A 14,496-nucleotide genomic window follows, 5' to 3' on the forward strand; every position below is an offset into this window, starting at 1 on the left:
CTGAGAGAGACACTGCTGGAGGTCACAGAGGTCACACTGAGATTCTCAGGAGGAAGAGGAGCTGAGGAAGAGAAGAGTACAGTGAGATCAGACAGACAGTCCAGGTGATATTTGTGCTCATCTCTACACAACATATTAAATCAACAGCAGAAATCAGTTTAACTGAACAGCAAATTGATTGTCACTGATATGAGGTTTTCCACCAATGCTATTGTTATCTGCAAATCAGTCCCTCAAATCGGCTAAGACCTGTCATGCCCAGCCCTGCTGCTCTGCTAGCGTTGCCATGGCACCCGGCCTCTGCTCCGCCCACCTGTTGCTCAGCACCGGTTGTCATGGATACAGACTCGACTGGAGACCTGGGTCACCTGGAGGTAGTTGACTACAGTACCTCGCCCGCCTCAGGTGGCTCAGAGCAGTTCAAGGGCAGCTCTGCCTCCACTCTGGGCTCTGCTATTGAGCTGAGCCCCTGAGTCCCTCCAGCTTGTTTTCTCTGAGTCTCTAGTTCTCTTTTCTCCTGTGCTTAGTCGGGTTCCTCACTACTGCTCTGTGAAGCCCTTCGGCCTCTGAGTCACTGGAGTGCAGCACCAGGCTGTCTGTGTGCAGCGCTGCTCTGCTCTCCTGTCAGCATGCTCCAGGAATAATCCTCACCTGTACAGTTTCCCCTTTCTCTAGCGAGTGGTCCAGTTTACTAGTCCCACCAAACAGTTGGATTATTACAAGAACACGGTCATATTAACAGATCAATACTGTGTCAAACAGCCTCATTGTCATCAATACAATACAATACAGCAGTAGTGTAACAGAACTTAACAGACAGAACTGTAAGACTGGACACTCCTGGGACACAGACTGACTCCAGGAATACTCCTCACCTGTACAGACCCTGACTGACACACCACTGCTCTCAACACTGTCTCCCACAGCAGTGCAGAGTGTGAATGTATATTCTCTTTCTGGACTCAGACCAGTCATGTCTGTAGCTCTTGTGTCCCAGCTGATGGGTTTACTCTGATCTCCTCCAGTATCTCTGTACTTGATCTTAAACTCCTTGTGTAGATCAGTGATCATGTTGTCAGGCCAGTCCCAGCTGAGAGAGACACTGCTGGAGGTAACAGAGGTCACCCTCAGGTTTTTAGGAGAAAAGGGATCTGGAACAGAGAGAGGTCAGTTGAGTTAATCTCAGGTCACTGCAGAGTTTAACTTTAATGACGCACCTGTGGGCATCACCTGACTTCCTGTGAGGCCATCAGATTTTTATGAACATTATAATAATGAGAAGGGGAACAGCACAGTTCTGCTCTATCAGCATAAAGTTTTACTGGGGACAGTCCTAAGGGCAGGTGGGCGTCTGTCTCTCGTGAGACTGACTGACCTGAGAGATCAGACACAAGCCATCATGATGATGAAGAGGGTGATGACACTCCAGCTGGCTCCTGTCTTTCAGAGCTCTCTGTGTGGACAACAGCTTGTAGAGCAGACTGATACAGGACAGCAGACCTGCTGTCCACTGCTGTGTCCCCTGTCTTCATCTCGCTCTGTCTCCCCCCCAGCTCACCCTGGTAGACACCTCCTCCGCACTCGGCCACCATCCTGTCGATCTCCTCCAGCAGCTGTGTCCCCTGCGTGTCCTCGCTGGTGTCCTTGGTGTCCAGCACATGGTAGCGGGGCGCAGACTTCTCCAGCAGGGGGCGCACCTCAGGGTGGGACTCCAGGGGGTCCCCAGGAGTCAACACCACCAGGGTGCGCCGGACAGCTCCCTCCCCGAACAGCCTCCTGATGGAGTCCAGCGCCCCCTGGTGCTCACTGGCGAACTCGTAGACTGGCAGCGCGAACAGGAAGGCGTGGGGTCCCGGGTTCGAGAGCTGTAAACAACGGGCCGCGGTCTGGGGGGAGAAGAGCTGGGGGTCCATCAGGTCGGGGGTCTCGACCACGATCACTCGCCGGTCCCCCACATCGACCATGCTCCTCACACACTGTCGTGTCGCTGACTCAGCACCCACATCCCCCTCGATCCTCACACACTGTTGTGTCGCTGACTGAGCGCCCACATCCCCCTCGCTCCTCACACACTGTTGTGTCGCTGACTCAGCGCCCACATCCCCCTCGCTCCTCACACACTGTTGTGTCGCTGACTCAGCGCCCACATCCCCCTCGCTCCTAACACACTCAATGTCCAGGAGCTCAAACAGAGAGCCACCCAGCAGGGTGCTCAGTGAGGAGCTCTTCCCAGAGCCTCTCCCACCCAGCAGCACCAGACACAGCTCACTGGGAACACTGGAGACACTGGGGTGACTGGAAGCAGCAGGCTCTTCACTGGACACTGGGTCCTTGTTGCCTTGTTCAGGACCTGCAAGCAAACAGAGGACACTCACTCACAGCTGTGTCACTTCACAGGAGACCACGGGACACAGGAAAAAAACACTGACCACTGTATTTATTCAGATCGAAACTCAAACCAGGTTCTTCTCCAGACGACTGTACTACAGCGGGAGAGAAGCGTCCTTCTCCAGACGACTGTACTACAGCGGGAGAGAAGCGTCCTTCTCCAGACGACTGTACTACAGCGGGAGAGAGGCGTCCTTCTCCAGACGACTGTACTACAGCGGGAGAGAGGCGTCCTTCTCCAGACGACTGTACTACAGCGGGAGAGAGGCGTCCTTCTCCAGACGACTGTACTACAGCGGGAGAGAGGCGTCCTTCTCCAGACGACTGTACTACAGCGGGAGAGAGGCGTCCTTCTCCAGACGACTGTACTACAGCGGGAGAGAAGCGTCCTTCTCCAGACGACTGTACTACAGCGGGAGAGAAGCGTCCTTCTCCAGACGACTGTACTACAGCGGGAGAGAAGCGTCCTTCTCCAGACGACTGTATTACACAGGGAGAGAAGCGTCCTTCTCCAGACGACTGTACTACAGCAGGAGAGAGGCGTCCTTCTCCTGACGACTGTACTACAGCAGGAGAGAGGCGTCCTTCTCCTGACGACTGTACTACAGCGGGAGAGAGGCGTCCTTCTCCAGACGACTGTACTACAGCGGGAGAGAGGCGTCATTCTCCAGACGACTGTACTACAGCGGGAGAGCGGCGTCCTTCTCCAGACGACTGTACTACAGCGGGAGAGAGGCGTCCTTCTCCAGACGACTGTACTACAGCGGGAGAGAGGCGTCCTTCTCCAGACGACTGTACTACAGCGGGAGAGAGGCGTCCTCCTCCAGACGACTGTACTACAGCGGGAGAGAGGCGTCCTCCTCCAGACGACTGTACTACAGCGGGAGAGAGGCGTCCTTCTCCAGACGACTGTACTACAGCGGGAGAGCGGCGTCCTTCTCCAGACGACTGTACTACAGCGGGAGAGAGGCGTCCTTCTCCAGACGACTGTACTACAGCGGGAGAGAAGCGTCCTTCTCCGGACGACTGTACTCCAGCGAGAGAAAAGCGTCCTTCTCCAGACGACTGAACTACAGCGGGAGAGAAGCGTCCTTCTCCAGACGACTGTACTACAGCGGGAGAGAAGCGTCCTTCTCCAGACGACTGTACTACAGCGGGAGAGAAGCGTCCTTCTCCAGACGACTGTACTACAGCGGGAGAGAAGCGTCCTTCTCCAGACGACTGTACTACAGCGGGAGAGAAGCGTCCTTCTCCAGACGACTGTACTACAGCAGGAGAGAAGTGTCCTTCTCCAGACGACTGTACTACAGCAGGAGAGAAGCGATCTACCCCCAGGGCAGGGACACCAGCGCCCCCTGCTGGGAGTCAGTGTTACCTGTGGCCATGGTGACAGTGAGACTTCTCCTGATGTCACAGCTGGAGCACAGAGAGGGCTGGGCGGGTCACCACTGGAATATCTGTCCTGGGGTCAGGGGACTGGTCACCACTGGAACATCTGTCCTGGGGTCAGGGACTGGTCACCTCTGGGCTGCAGGATCGGTGTCTGAGAAGATCTGAGCTGCTGGAACAACAGGAGTGAAGATCCAGTCAGGATCAGATCACCTCTGGACAACAGGTCTGCTGGGCTACACAACTCATCACAGCAACACAACACACTGCAGCAACACACCTCATCACAGCAACACAACACACTGCAACAACACACCTCATCACAACGACACAACACACTGGAGCACTGCTACACAACACTCCAGAGTTATACAGCACCCCAGAGCTACACAACACACTGCAGCACTGCTACACAACTCTCAAGAGTACATGATACAGCACTCCTGAGCTACGCAACTCATCACAGCAACACAACACAATGGAACAATGCTACACAGCACACTGGAGCAACACAACTCATCACAGTGACACAACACACTGCAGCACTGCTATACAACACTCCAGAGTAATACAGCACTCCAGAACTACACAACACACTGCAGCACAACCCTCCAGAGTAATACAGCACTCCAGAGCTACACAACCCTCCAGAGTAATACAGCACTCCAGAGCTACACAACACTCCAGAGTAATACAGCACTACAGAGCTACACACATTGCAGCACTGCTACACAACTCTCCAGAGTACATGATACAGCACTCCTGAGCTACACAACTCACCACAGCGACACAACATACTGCATCACTGCTACACAACAATCCACAGTAATACAGCACTCCTGAGCTACACAACTCACCACAGCGACACAACACACTGCAACACCACTGCACAACTCATCAGAGTAATAAACAAAACACCCCAGAGCTACACAACACAATCGAAGTAGCAAAACGCAACAGACCCCAGGAGTGAGAGCTGCAAAAATGACACAGCAGAGTCTCCGGACTTTCACTTTCACTGACAGCGCCTCTTCCTGCGAGTTCCTGTCACGAGTTAAGCGTTCAGAGAAACACGTACCCTGGACAGAGGTGACGTCACACTCTGTCCTGTCCGGTTCTCCGAAATACCAATCTGAACAACACAACACAACACAACACAACACAACACAACACAACACAACACAACACAACACAACACAACACAACACAACACAACACAGGGTCGCATCTGAGATCCTCGTTCACTGAGGTCTGTTAGAGCAGCTGTCCTGGTAAACACACACACACCCACCTCGACAACAGTCACACACACTGCTGCTCACACACAGGTCCTGAGAGGAGCTGTCCTGTTAAACACACACACCTGGACAACAGTCACACACACTGCTGCTCACACACAGGTCCTGAGAGGAGCTGTCCTGTTAAACACACACACACACACACCTCGACAACAGTCACAAACACTGCTGCTCACACACAGGTCCTGAGAGGAGCTGTCCTGTTAAACACACACACACACACACACACACACCTCGACAACAGTCACACACACTGCTGCTCACACACAGGTCCTGAGAGGAGCTGTCCTGTTAAACACACACACACACACACACACACACACACACACACACCTCAACAACAGTCACACACAGGTCCTGAGAGGAGCTGTCCTGTTAAACACACACACACACCTCGACAACAGTCACACACACTGCTGCTCACACACAGGTCCTGAGAGGAGCTGTCCTGTTAAACACACACACACACACCTCGACAACAGTCACACACACTGCTGCTCACACACAGGTCCTGAGAGGAGCTGTCCTGTTAAACACACACACACACACACCTCGACAACAGTCACACACACTGCTGCTCACACACAGGTCCTGAGAGGAGCTGTCCTGTTAAACACACACACACACACCTCGACAACAGTCACACACACTGCTGCTCACACACAGGTCCTGAGAAGAGCTGTCCTGTTAAACACACACACACACACACCTCGACAACAGTCACACACACTGCTGCTCACACACAGGTCCTGAGAGGAGCTGTCCTGTTAAACACACACACACACACACACACACACCTCGACAACAGTCACACACACTGCTGCTCACACACAGGTCCTGAGAGGAGCTGTCCTGTTACACACACACACACACACACACACACACACACACCTCGACAACAGTCACACACACTGCTGCTCACACACAGGTCCTCAGAGGAGCTGTCCTGTTAAACACACACACACACCTCGACAACAGTCACACACACTGCTGCTCACACACAGCCCCACTGCACACAGGTGCTGTCAGGACTGGGAGAAAAAGGCGATTTATTCCCAAGATCAGTAAAAGCAGGAAGAAGTGAAGAATTTCCGCGACTCCAAACGAAAGTAAAACTTCAAGCAGAAGCAACAAGACGGACGACCCCCGTGTGTCTCTCCCGGTCACAGTCCCTGGAGGGACAGGAGAGAGAGACAGGGAGGGACAGGACACGTACCTGGTGTCAGCCGGACTCCGGTGAAATGAAACTCCAGCGCCAGACTGCGGGGGGTGGACTCGGTACCGGAGCAGCTCCACAGCGCCGCCTGCCGGCCGAGCCGGGTCTCGCTTTCGGTTTCGCTCGGCTCGGCTCGGCGGGGTGTCTGCGCAGGCGCAGCTGCTTCCGGGCCCCAGTCCTGACTAAGCTGTCCTCAAGTTCACTAAACATGTTGAAAAAACAAGCTGGGCGAGCTGGTTTACAGACCTCTCCGGGCATATAAACTCATTTACTGTGACCCCTAAGACCCGCAGCAGCTCTGCACTGTTGACAAAGTGGTTTGTTTTTGTCTGTTTCATTCACCTGACGTTGCCTTTGCTCCATTGTGTTGACATTTGTCTGTGCACACCCTTGGTTGTTGTATGTTTCCTTTTTGTGTACAAAAATACATTTAAAAAGTATTTTTTTTAAAATCCCCACAGCCAATTTGTCTCCCCCCGCCCGTGCCTGTCCTTGTGCGCTTGCGCGGAGGAGATCAGGAACCCGGGCGCCGTACTGTCTGTAGTAAACGCGCAACCCCTGCTGTTCGGGCTGACCTGATTGTACTGACTTACAGGTCCCGAACAAGCTGGGGGAAAAAGGCCACACAAGCGCCACACAAGCGCCCTTTCAGGTTCTGGGGTTGTGTGTCAAAGCCACTGGGCAAGAATGACCAGACCCCTCGCTTTTCTATATAAGTGTAGGCAATTATTATCACAATGCGAAAGTAGACGTGAAATGCGCGTTTTCTACAGGTAATACGACCCACGGACGAACTGACGAATCACGCCGCAGATTTCCATCGCGCCTGCGCACTTCGGAAGGGGGGGCGGGGCAGCTTCCGATCCCGGAAGAGGAGCGCGTCTTCCAAGAAATCATGATGATGACGACAGCGGCTGGTTCGTCCGGGAGTCCGCGGTTTATTTCAGCCCTGTTGTAACTATATTTGATTGGCAAACCCAGCTGCGAAACCTGATTTTCACGACAGCATCCCAGTTCAGCAGATGACACGACCCTCCGGTGATATTTTCCCAGTCCATGCAGTCTGAATTACCATGCAACTGGATTACCACTAGGGTCTAAAATATCCACAGAACCACTAGTGCCACACAAGGTTTACACAATCGCGGTCCCCTGTGTAAAATCACTGTCCCATGTAAAAAAGAATTCAAAACGCTGTACAGTGACAAAGCGCTTTAATGTTTTAATATGCGCTGATTTAAACAGCTGGTGAGCAGTGAATACACGTTTCGTTAATGCATTTTTATACAAGAATTCGTATTCTATATTCTGGTCGCCTGCAGATTAGAATGGCATATGTTTAGCAATAATATTATTTATGGTACCTGGAAGTTTCAGGTTGTTGCACAAAGCTAAGGTATGCGTATACGTGATCTGACAATTGAAATCAATTTCCTGTCGTTAAACTCTGTTTATTTTTAATTAATCGGGTTTCCTCTTCCGGAGAGTGACCGGAAGGCGGTGGGTGTGGCCACAGGTGGGGGGAGGGGCCTCTTGAAAGAGAACGACCTGTTTCAGCACCTAAACAGCCGGGCTGCGGGTCAGAGCAGCTGGACGACAATGACCGGATGCCTCTCATTCACCCATCTACCCCTCCATTCACTCATTCACCCATCTCCCCTCCATCCACCCATCTACCCCTCCATTCACTCACATGCCCTCCTAGTCCACTGCAGGAAGAGGAGACAAACCCCCCTCTCTCCTCTCCCTCAGCGCCCTGCCTGGGCACCTCTCTCACTCTGCTGTCTTCTGCCTCGCTGTGGGTAAGCCTCTCAGCATGTCACGCACTGATCCCACAGCCCGCTCATTGATGGGACAGTTGCGTAGCAGTCCCCCCACTGTCTCATGGAACAGACAGTCCACAGTCAGTGTGTCTCTCCTGGTCACCAGTCTGCTGCTCTCAGCCACAACTGCCTCGGGGTTGTAGGTGTGGTGCATCACCACCAGGGCGGCGGGCTTGTCCCCTGTGGAGAGAGACAGAGACAGGGTCCTGACTGAGCACCTGCAGACTCTCCTGTCCTCTGAGAGCAGAGCTGTAGGACCTCAGAGCTCTGAGAGAGTGTCACAGCCCTGAGTCACAGACAGGCGAGACTCAGACAGACGGTGTCCACTCACCCGGCTCAGGTGAGTCCCAGGACACAGCAGACAGGCAGCAGAGTTAGAGCTAACTAACTAGCTAACTAGTGTGCTAACTAGCTAACACTAGCTGTGCCAGAGCTGTGTCTTGTTGCGTCAGAGGAAAAAAGTGTCAAGCAAACAAATTATTTCCTGTCAATCACTTATTTCTTTTCAAGAAGTTTCTTAAATCCCTTTGAATTCAATTTTACCTGGAATGTTCTGGAGGGCGTGGTCAATATCAGTCCCTATCCGAGAGCTGACAGGACAGAAAGTCACGATGGCGTCACACTCCTGCAGGGGGCACTCTTTAAAGTTCATCTGCTTTCCCAGTTTCTCCTTGAACATCCTGTCAGCTCCCAGGGTAACTCCAGCAGCCAGGAAGTGGATTTTGACTGGGCAGATACAAAAACAACAGACACACAGTGGAGTCAATGCCAGCAGACTTGTGATCTGCAACGTCGCTGAGAATTTAAAGCATCAAAACTCAAATACGTGAAGCGTAAACAGTCAAGCATTTTCATTTACAAGATATCTAGGGTGACTGTCCAAGCGCTTCACAGGAAACATCCCTCTACATGCCTATCCCACTACTCACACCACAGTACTGTACACTCACCGCACCTGAACAACATAACACTTTTGAAATGACCCTGAACGTTTCGTCTATGATCTTTCCAAACTGTTCTCCACAATTCCCCCATGAAACCACAACAACACCAGCGTTCGCTGTGGCACTGGAATATTCTGATCACGGAGCACAGAGCCAAACCGTTCTGACAGAATCACCATTCTGCTCACACGTCCCCACTGGGGAGAGATCGAATCGAACAGCACCCAGTTTCCAGAGGGGGACTGCTGTCCAGCACACGTTTCAAGCAGGAGCAGATTAACCCCTGGCTGGGCTGACCCAGACAGGAGTTCAAACGTGAGAGAGGGTTCACCTGGTGGGGCTCGAATGCGAGGGTGTTCTGTGCTCCCCTGGGGTGTCACCAGTCCATCACAGGACACCAGTCTATCACAGGACACACACACACACTCACACACCCTGGACAGGACACACACACACACACTCACACATCCTGGACAGGACACCAGTCCATCACAGGACACACACACTCACACACCCTGGACAGAACACCAGTCCATCACAGGACACACACACTCACACACTCACACACCCTGGACAGGACACACACACACCCTGGACAGGAGACCAGTCCATCACAGGACACACACACACACACTCACACACCCTGGACAGGACACCAGTCCATCACAGGACACACACACACTCACACACCCTGGACAGGACACCAGTCCATCACAGAACACACACACACACACACACACACACACACACACACACCCTGGACAGGACACCAGTCCATCACAGGACACACACACACACTCACACACCCTGGACAGGACACCAGTCCATCACAGGACACACACACACACTCACACACCCTGGACAGGACACACACACACACACTCACACATCCTGGACAGGACACCAGTCCATCACAGGACACACACACTCACACACCCTGGACAGAACACCAGTCCATCACAGGACACACACACTCACACACTCACACACCCTGGACAGGACACACACACACCCTGGACAGGAGACCAGTCCATCACAGGACACACACACACACACTCACACACCCTGGACAGGACACCAGTCCATCACAGGACACACACACACTCACACACCCTGGACAGGACACCAGTCCATCACAGGACACACACACACTCACACACCCTGGACAGGACACCAGTCCATCACAGAACACACACACACACACACACACACACACACACACACACCCTGGACAGGACACCAGGCCATCACAGGACACACACACACACTCACACACCCTGGACACAGACGCAGCCTGCCCGGCTCTTTCACCTTCCTGTGCGGCGATGCCCACGTCACAGCCTCTCGCCCTGCTCATCAACAGGACCCCATCGCCCGCTCCCCTTACCTCCTGTGCGGCTGCTGTGTCTCCTCTCCTGCTGAAGGCTGGCGCTCCTGCTGCCCGCATTCCTGGCCTCCTGCTGTCGCCTCCTCTCCTCTTCCTCCCTCTTCCTCTTCTTCTGCTGTCTCCTCCTCTCTTCCTCCCTCTGCCTCTCCTCCTGCTGTCTCCTCCTCTCTTCCTGCTGTCGCCTCCTCTCTTCCTCCCTCTGCCTCTCCTCCTGCTGTCTCCTCCTCTCCCCTTCCTCCCTCCACCTCTTCTCCTGCTGTCGCCTCCTCTCCTCCTCCCCTCTCTTCCTCCTCTCCTCCTCCTCCAGCTCCTCCTCCAGCCTCCCCCTCTCCTCCGCCAGTCTCCTCCTCTCGTCCTCCAGCCTGCTCCTCTCCTCCTCCAGCCTCCTCTCCTCCTCCTCCAGCCTCCTCCTCCTCCTCCTCCTCTGTGTCTCCCTCTGGGTGTCCTGGGTGACGCCCCCCCCTCCGTTCTCCTGCACCACCCAGTCAACCGTGTCCAGCAGCAGGGTCACCTGCCGGCGGTCGCTGGCGTCTCTGTTGTTGAAGAGGTGGTACCTGTTCCCACAATGCTCCAGCAGCTGTCTCAGCTCGGGCTGGGCGCCCCGCAGGACGTCCTCGAGGCCGCCCCCCCCCAGCTCGTCCCCGTGGGTGAACAGGACCACCGTGCGCCGCAGCACCTCCTCCCCGAAGACCCCCCGCAGGGCGGCCGCCGTGCCCCTCGCGCCCGCGCCCGCCGCCCCGACCCGGGTGACCAGCAGGAACACGTCGGGCTCCGTGGACGAGAGCTCGGGGCTGAAGTCCGCCAGGCTGCAGCCGGGGGACAGGCCGGGGGTGTCGGTAACTAACACCAGGGTCCCGCCGACCTCTGCCATCGCCCCCGCGCAGGAGGGGCTGGGGCTGGGGCCGGGGCCGGGGCTGGGGCTGGGCCTGGGGCCGGGTGCGAACTCCTCCCTGCCCAGGATGGTGTTGCCTGTGGAGCTCTTCCCCGTCCCGGCCTCCCCCACCAGCACCAGCCTCAGGGACCCTGCAGGGACACCGGTCGGGAGTCAGCACCTCTCTCTTCATGAAGATACCACATCACAGGACACACTCATACACACTCACACACCCTGGACAGGACACCACTCCATCACAGGACACACACACACTCACACACCCTGGACAGGACACCAGTCCATCACAGGACACACACACACACACTCACACACCCTGGACAGGACACCAGTCCATCACAGGACACACACACACACTCACACACCCTGGACAGGACACCAGTCCATCACAGGACACACTCACACACCCTGGACAGGACACCAGTCCATCACAGGACACACACACACACTCACACACCCTGGACAGGACACCAGTCCATCACAGGACACACACACACACTCACACACCCTGGACAGGACACCAGTCCATCACAGGACACACACACTCACTCACCCTGGACAGGACACCAGTCCATCACAGGGCACACACACACCCTGGACAGGACACCAGGCCATCACAGGACACTCACACACACACACACACCCTGGACAGGACATCAGTCCATCACAGGACGCACGCGCGCGCGCGCGCACACACACACACACACACACACACACACACACACACACACACACACACACACACACACACACACACACACTGGACAGGACACCAGTCCATCATAGGACACACACCCACACCAGAGCCAGTGTTGTCCCAGAAGCCCATTAACCCCCCAGCCTGTCTCTGGACTGTGGGAGGAAACCCAGACAGACACAGGGAGAACATGCAGACTCCACACAGACAGCACCCCCAGGACCTGTGACCCCTGGCCCCAGTGTCCAGTTAACCATGCTGACCTCCTGACCGAGCGAGCGGCCAGCCAGTGATTGAGTCTGGTGGGACTCTTCTCCTGCTCACCTTTCTCATTCTTCTCCTCCACACTCCTCCTCTCCTCCTCCACGCTCCTCCTCTCCTCCTCCACCCTCCTCCTCTCTCTGTCCACCTCCTTCCTCTCCTCCTCCACCCTCTTCCTCCTCTCCGTCACATCACTGTGGACCTGTGGAAACAACTCGACATGTCCAGTGTGTGCTGTGGTCAGTGTGTCCAGTCTGACTGTGGTCAGTGTGTCCAGTCTGTACTGTGGTCAGTGTGCCCAGTCTGACCTGTGGTCAGTGTGATTGATCAGTACTGTAGAGAGCAGTGTGGCTCTGTGGTGTCCAGTCCAGTCTGTGCTGTGGTCAGTGTGTCCAGTCTGTGCTGTGGTCAGTGTGTCCAGTCTGTACTGTGGTCAGTGTGATTGATCAGTACTGTAGAGAGCAGTGTGGCTCTGTGGTGTCCAGTCCAGTCTGTGCTGTGCTCAGTGTGTCCAGTCTGTGCTGTGGTCAGTGTGATTGATCAGTACTGTAGAGAGCAGTGTGGCTCTGTGGTGTCCAGTCTGTGCTGTGGTCAGTGTGTCCAGTCTGTGGTGTGGTCAGTGTGATTGATCAGTACTGTAGAGAGCAGTGTGGCTCTGTGGTGTCCAGTCCAGTCTGTGCTGTGGTCAGTGTGTCCAGTCTGTGCTGTGGTCAGTGTGTCCAGTCTGTACTGTGGTCAGTGTGTCCAGTCTGTGCTGTGGTCAGTGTGTCCAGTCTGTACTGTGGTCAGTGTGATTGATCAGTACTGTAGAGAGCAGTGTGGCTCTGTGGTGTCCAGTCCAGTCTGTGCTGTGCTCAGTGTGTCCAGTCTGTGCTGTGGTCAGTGTGATTGATCAGTACTGTAGAGAGCAGTGTGGCTCTGTGGTGTCCAGTCTGTGCTGTGGTCAGTGTGTCCAGTCTGTGGTGTGGTCAGTGTGATTGATCAGTACTGTAGAGAGCAGTGTGGCTCTGTGGTGTCCAGTCCAGTCTGTGCTGTGGTCAGTGTGTCCAGTCTGTACTGTGGTCAGTCTGATTGATCAGTACTGTAGAGAGCAGTGTGGCTCTGTGGTGTGCAGTCCAGTCTGTGCTGTGCTCAGTGTGATTGACCAGTACTGTAGAGAGCAGTGTGGCTCTGTGGTGTGCAGTCCAGTCTGTGCTGTGCTCAGTGTGTCCAGTCTGTGCTGTGGTCAGTGTGATTGATCAGTACTGTAGAGAGCAGTGTGGCTCTGTGGTGACCAGTCTAGTCTGTGCTGTGGTCAGTGTATCCAGTCTGTGCTGTGGTCAGTGTGATTGATCAGTACTGTAGAGAGCAGTGTGGCTCTGTGGTGACCAGTCCAGTCTGTGCTGTGGTCAGTGTGTCCAGTCTGCGTGTGCTCAGTGTGTCCAGTCTGTGCTGTGGTGACCTGTCTACATTCACTGCGAACAGTATTATCTCACGGATGTGTCGGAGTCTCGTCACTCCTGCAGCTCTTGTGGACACAGTGGATTGGCCCTGCTGCGGGACACTCACCTCACAGGGGCTGCTCTTGGACATGTCCGCGATCTCCCCCAGCACAGCTCTCCCTTGCTCTGGCAGAAACAGAGAGAGACAAGCTGGACTCTGGACAGGTGTATTCCAGACACAGCTGCCCCTGCCTGCAGCCTGTCTCTCGTCCCACACTGCCTGTCCACCCCCAGTCCCCTGTCTGACTCCCATTCAGCACATGTCTTTAAGTACAGCTCTCCTATAGTATTTACGGTCAGGGGTGAGTATTGGACTGTACACCTCTGCTACAGTATTTACGGTAAGACGTGAGTAACTGACAGTATTATTTGCCTTACCTGGTATCTCGACCGCTGCCTCCCCTCAGCTTCGCAGAAAAGAAAAACCTCAGAGTCTCAGCTCTGTAACCGCCGCGTTAGAGACCGTGTGGAGGGTCTGTTCGAGAGCGGAGAAACTTTCCGTTTCAGTTCTGCTTTTGGGTGTCACTGACGGATTGGCTGCGTAGGGTCACGCTGGTCTTCCGGGCTGGTATTCCTCTCTCTGCCACAAGAGGGCGCCTGTGCTTGAGCTCTCTCTCATATGCTTCGTCAGCCGCCGTCTTCCACAGAGTAAGACCGCAGAGCTGCTCCTCTTCAAAACTCATAACGACGAGTTCTGGGGTTAAACTCTGAGATAAGAGA

General features: G+C 54.6%; 2 protein-coding genes across 11 annotated transcripts in view; both read right to left on the minus strand.

The window, feature by feature from the left end:
* The window catches only part of LOC148662370 (GTPase IMAP family member 6-like), a 66,493-nt gene extending 59,127 nt beyond the window's left edge, over positions 1–7,366 (minus strand). For 2 of the 5 annotated variants that reach the window (XM_088631960.1, XM_088631961.1), the window contains exons 1-3: positions 6,292–7,345; positions 3,764–3,949; positions 1,559–2,350 (exon numbers count right to left, since the gene is read on the minus strand). In XM_088631960.1, coding sequence (XP_088488086.1) covers positions 1,559–2,350; positions 3,764–3,773 — 802 coding nt within the window. In that variant the 5' untranslated portion in view covers positions 3,774–3,949; positions 6,292–7,345. Of the gene's footprint in view, positions 1–1,558; positions 2,351–3,763; positions 3,950–4,739; positions 4,831–6,291 lie in introns of those variants that run through there. The other 3 variants (XM_088631959.1, XM_088631958.1, XM_088631962.1) reach the window with 3 other exon arrangements.
* Positions 7,367–7,488: 122 nt separating this feature from the next.
* Positions 7,489–14,440, minus strand: LOC148662371 (uncharacterized). Of its 6 annotated transcripts, none has more exons than XM_088631874.1 (6): positions 14,155–14,440; positions 13,844–13,902; positions 12,359–12,497; positions 10,446–11,468; positions 8,658–8,840; positions 7,489–8,294 (listed from the first exon to the last, which is right to left on the minus strand). In XM_088631874.1, exons 2-6 carry the CDS (start codon positions 13,865–13,867, stop codon positions 8,065–8,067), a joined length of 1,599 nt encoding a protein of 532 aa, XP_088488000.1. In that variant the 5' UTR covers positions 13,868–13,902; positions 14,155–14,440; the 3' UTR covers positions 7,489–8,064. The 6 variants fall into 6 exon arrangements, with proteins under 6 accessions (XP_088488000.1, XP_088487999.1, XP_088487998.1 ...); XM_088631873.1 differs by lacking the exon at positions 14,155–14,440 and having other exon boundaries at positions 7,489–8,153; positions 8,189–8,294; positions 13,844–14,095; XM_088631872.1 differs by lacking the exon at positions 14,155–14,440 and having other exon boundaries at positions 10,446–11,335; positions 11,372–11,468; positions 13,844–14,093.
* Between the last annotated feature and the right edge of the window lie 56 nt (positions 14,441–14,496).

The sequence above is a fragment of the Lepisosteus platostomus genome, chromosome 5, assembly GCF_059453375.1.
Source record: "Lepisosteus platostomus isolate fLepPlt1 chromosome 5, fLepPlt1.hap1, whole genome shotgun sequence".
Classification (NCBI taxonomy): Eukaryota; Metazoa; Chordata; class Actinopteri; order Semionotiformes; family Lepisosteidae; genus Lepisosteus; species Lepisosteus platostomus.

Excerpts from the sequence above, each read along its gene's own strand:
- LOC148662371 (XM_088631870.1), bottom strand. The coding sequence starts at position 14,029 with ATGGGAGTCAGACAGGGGACTGGGGGTGGACAGGCAGTGTGGGACGAG. Across the intron at positions 12,498-13,843 it reads CCAAGAGCAGCCCCTGTGAG|GTCCACAGTGATGTGACGGA; the intron begins GTGAGTGTCCCG and ends TTGTTTCCACAG. Across the intron at positions 8,295-8,657 it reads CGCCCTCCAGAACATTCCAG|GGGACAAGCCCGCCGCCCTG; the intron begins GTAAAATTGAAT and ends CTCTCTCCACAG.